Below are 2,479 nucleotides of genomic sequence, written 5' to 3'. Positions count from 1 at the left end.
TTAAACACACATATTGACAAAGGCATGCCAGAGCCCAGTTTTCGAGGCCGAGGAAGGACCCCGAGAGCGCGTAGCGCAGCACGCCTCCCCAGCGTCCCAAACACTGCTCTCGGGGCGGGGCACAGCGCAAGGGCTGCACCTCTCAGGGCTCCCGAACTTTTCCCTTATTCAGTCATCTAGAGAGCAAAAACACAGTCATTCCCCAGTTTCCTATGGACGTCCCAGCGGAAGTCTGACTCCTGCGCGTCGCGCAGTTTCTCAGGCAGCCAATCACTGGCACGAAAGCTTTTCCTGGCGCGTTTCCGGAGAGCCTTGCGAACTACAATGTCCCTCACCAGAATTCAATGAGGCAGAGTCCCTGCATCGGCTCCCTGCCTGGCCTGGGCTCCCACATCCGCAGAAACGCCACAGCCGGGGAGCTTCGGAGTCACCGCACAGAGTCTGCTCGCTGCTCTGCGCTCCTCAGTCCCGCAGTCCCCTCCAAGTCACGGGAGCGGGAGGCCAAGGAGCCCCTGCCACCTGCAGTCTCACTCCAGGTCAGAATCGCTGTCCTCTGAGGAGGAGGAAACCTGAAGGTCCTCATAGAGGACACTCGGTGGGACACGAACACCGGGACCCTGAGACTTCTCTGAGACATGAGGGCTCTGAGCGAGGAAGGCTCCCGGCTTCTCAGGAGAGTGAAATGAGGGAGCTGTCAGGAGGCTGGAGCTCCACCATCCATTGTCCAGTCTCCGGAAGAGCACTCTGAGAGGCTGGGCCCCGTCATGGCTGGCCGCTGGGTGACGGGACACGGTGCAGGCCTGGGCAGTAGGCAGGCAAGGTCTGCTGTGCGGAGGCTGCCGGTCGATGCTGGGCACCTGGGCGGGTGTCCTCCTGCCCATCTGGGGCGACGTACTCGGTCCAAGTTCGGTTGCGGCCGGCGGAGGTTGGAGAGTGTCCGGGGCCCCCAGCTCACCTCCCTGGATGGCGTCTTCGGGGATCTGGAAGGCACCCAGTCTCGGTATCTTGGGGAAGTTCAGGCAAGCCTGAATCGGAGCCTGGGCAGGTCTCTTGGCTCCCGGCCTGAAGCTGAGATTGGAGCCTAGGCCCAAGCTGCGTGTGGCGGCTGGTGGGCAGGGCTGTGAGGTCAGCGCGGGATGTCTGTCTTGTGCCTGGGGGCTGATGGCCTGGAGCAGGCCGTGGGTTTGGGAGGCAGCCTGGGGAACTTCTCGGCAGCCACCCTCCGGGCTGCTGTGTGTCGGCTGCACCACGAGGAGAGGCCCCGGGCCCTGGTGCCTGACTGCAGGCTGAGGGATGTCGGCCGCAGCCCCTGTCTGTCGTTCCTTTGGTCCAAGACTAGAGGGGGAGCTCACGCTGGCTTTTCTGAGGGGAGACAGTGAAGCCAAGACGGAGCCCCTGTCAGACATTTCGGTAGCTGAGCCATCAGTGAGGACAGGGTCCAGGCGTGGCCTCTTACTGGTTGTGTGGAGCGGCACTGGCCTGCTTGCAACCTGAAAGACAGGAAACCACACACGTTACAAGTTCCTCAGCATGGAGCCGACACGAAAATCAGCCACGTCCAAAGGCAAGGGGCACGCGCCATGAAATTCTCGATACAGAATCGACAGGCGGTCCTTGGAAGTAGGGACAGACCCTCCACCTGAGTGCTGATCAGGACAAGACACATGAAAGATGCGCTCTCGAGCTATGTGTAGCTGATCCGAGCACACCATTGTTCAAAAGAACAATGTCTTGGGCATTAACTGGATCGGAGTGCCTCCACTCAGCCTTCCCTGAAGTGGAAGGGACTAATGCCCTTCTGAGGGCAGGTTGGTGGCTCAAGGGTTCTCAGGAGGTGTTCTCTGAAAACCTGCATGTTCCTGGGTTTAGCCCTCTCCATGTTTGGGGCCTCTGAGGGACGAATTTCCTCACGCCGCCAGGAACATGTTGTTGGCAAGCTTGCCGTAATTGGACAGAAAGAAAGCAACGGGAAATAAGGCATCCTCAGATGCCTTCACCTGCAATCCAACTCACCTGGAAGGATGGTGGAGTCCCTGACCCCAAGAAGGCAAGAAAGAGGGGTTCCCCGATTCCCTCCCGCAGCCGGGAAGCTGAAAGGAAATCAACCAGTGTGACCTAGAGGAGAAAAAGACCAGGGGCCCGGGGTGACACTCACCCTCAGATCCTCACAAGATTCCGTGGATCCTCTTCGATTTGGCAGCGGCTTCTCTGGAGGTTTCCCGGAAAATATCCGGAGGAGAGCCTTCCTCTGCGGGTCTTGCTGCCTGCAGAAGAGGAAAAGGTCAGGCCGTGCCCCCTGGTTTTCCCCGGGAGACAGGGAGAACCCTGTCTGGGGCCCAGGCCCATTCCGTGTTGCGTGACACAGAAATGGACATCTGGTGCCCTTTCCGCCTCTGCACCTTCCCTCTCCTGCCAACCTTCCCATCCTCCTGGTGGCCCTCTAGGCTTCCCAACTAAGGACTGTGATTTGGACTCCATT

At 59.7% G+C, this 2,479-nt stretch overlaps 1 protein-coding gene across 1 annotated transcript; it reads right to left on the bottom strand.

Annotated features, from left to right (window-relative positions):
• Positions 1–527: 527 nt before the first annotated feature.
• LOC116465769 (putative protein FAM90A26) lies at positions 528–2,264 on the bottom strand (the record flags this gene model as incomplete). Its single annotated transcript, XM_032148729.2, has 2 exons — positions 528–1,490; positions 2,156–2,264. Coding segments are annotated over 2 exons (1,072 nt in total), but the record flags the coding sequence as incomplete, so codon positions are not given.
• Positions 2,265–2,479: the final 215 nt, after the last annotated feature.

Source organism: Hylobates moloch, unplaced genomic scaffold (assembly GCF_009828535.3).
Source record: "Hylobates moloch isolate HMO894 unplaced genomic scaffold, HMol_V3 SCAFFOLD_9938, whole genome shotgun sequence".
In the NCBI taxonomy this organism is placed as follows: Eukaryota; Metazoa; Chordata; class Mammalia; order Primates; family Hylobatidae; genus Hylobates; species Hylobates moloch.
Note: the sequence above shows the minus strand (reverse complement) of the source record. Positions and strands in the feature narration are given on the sequence as shown.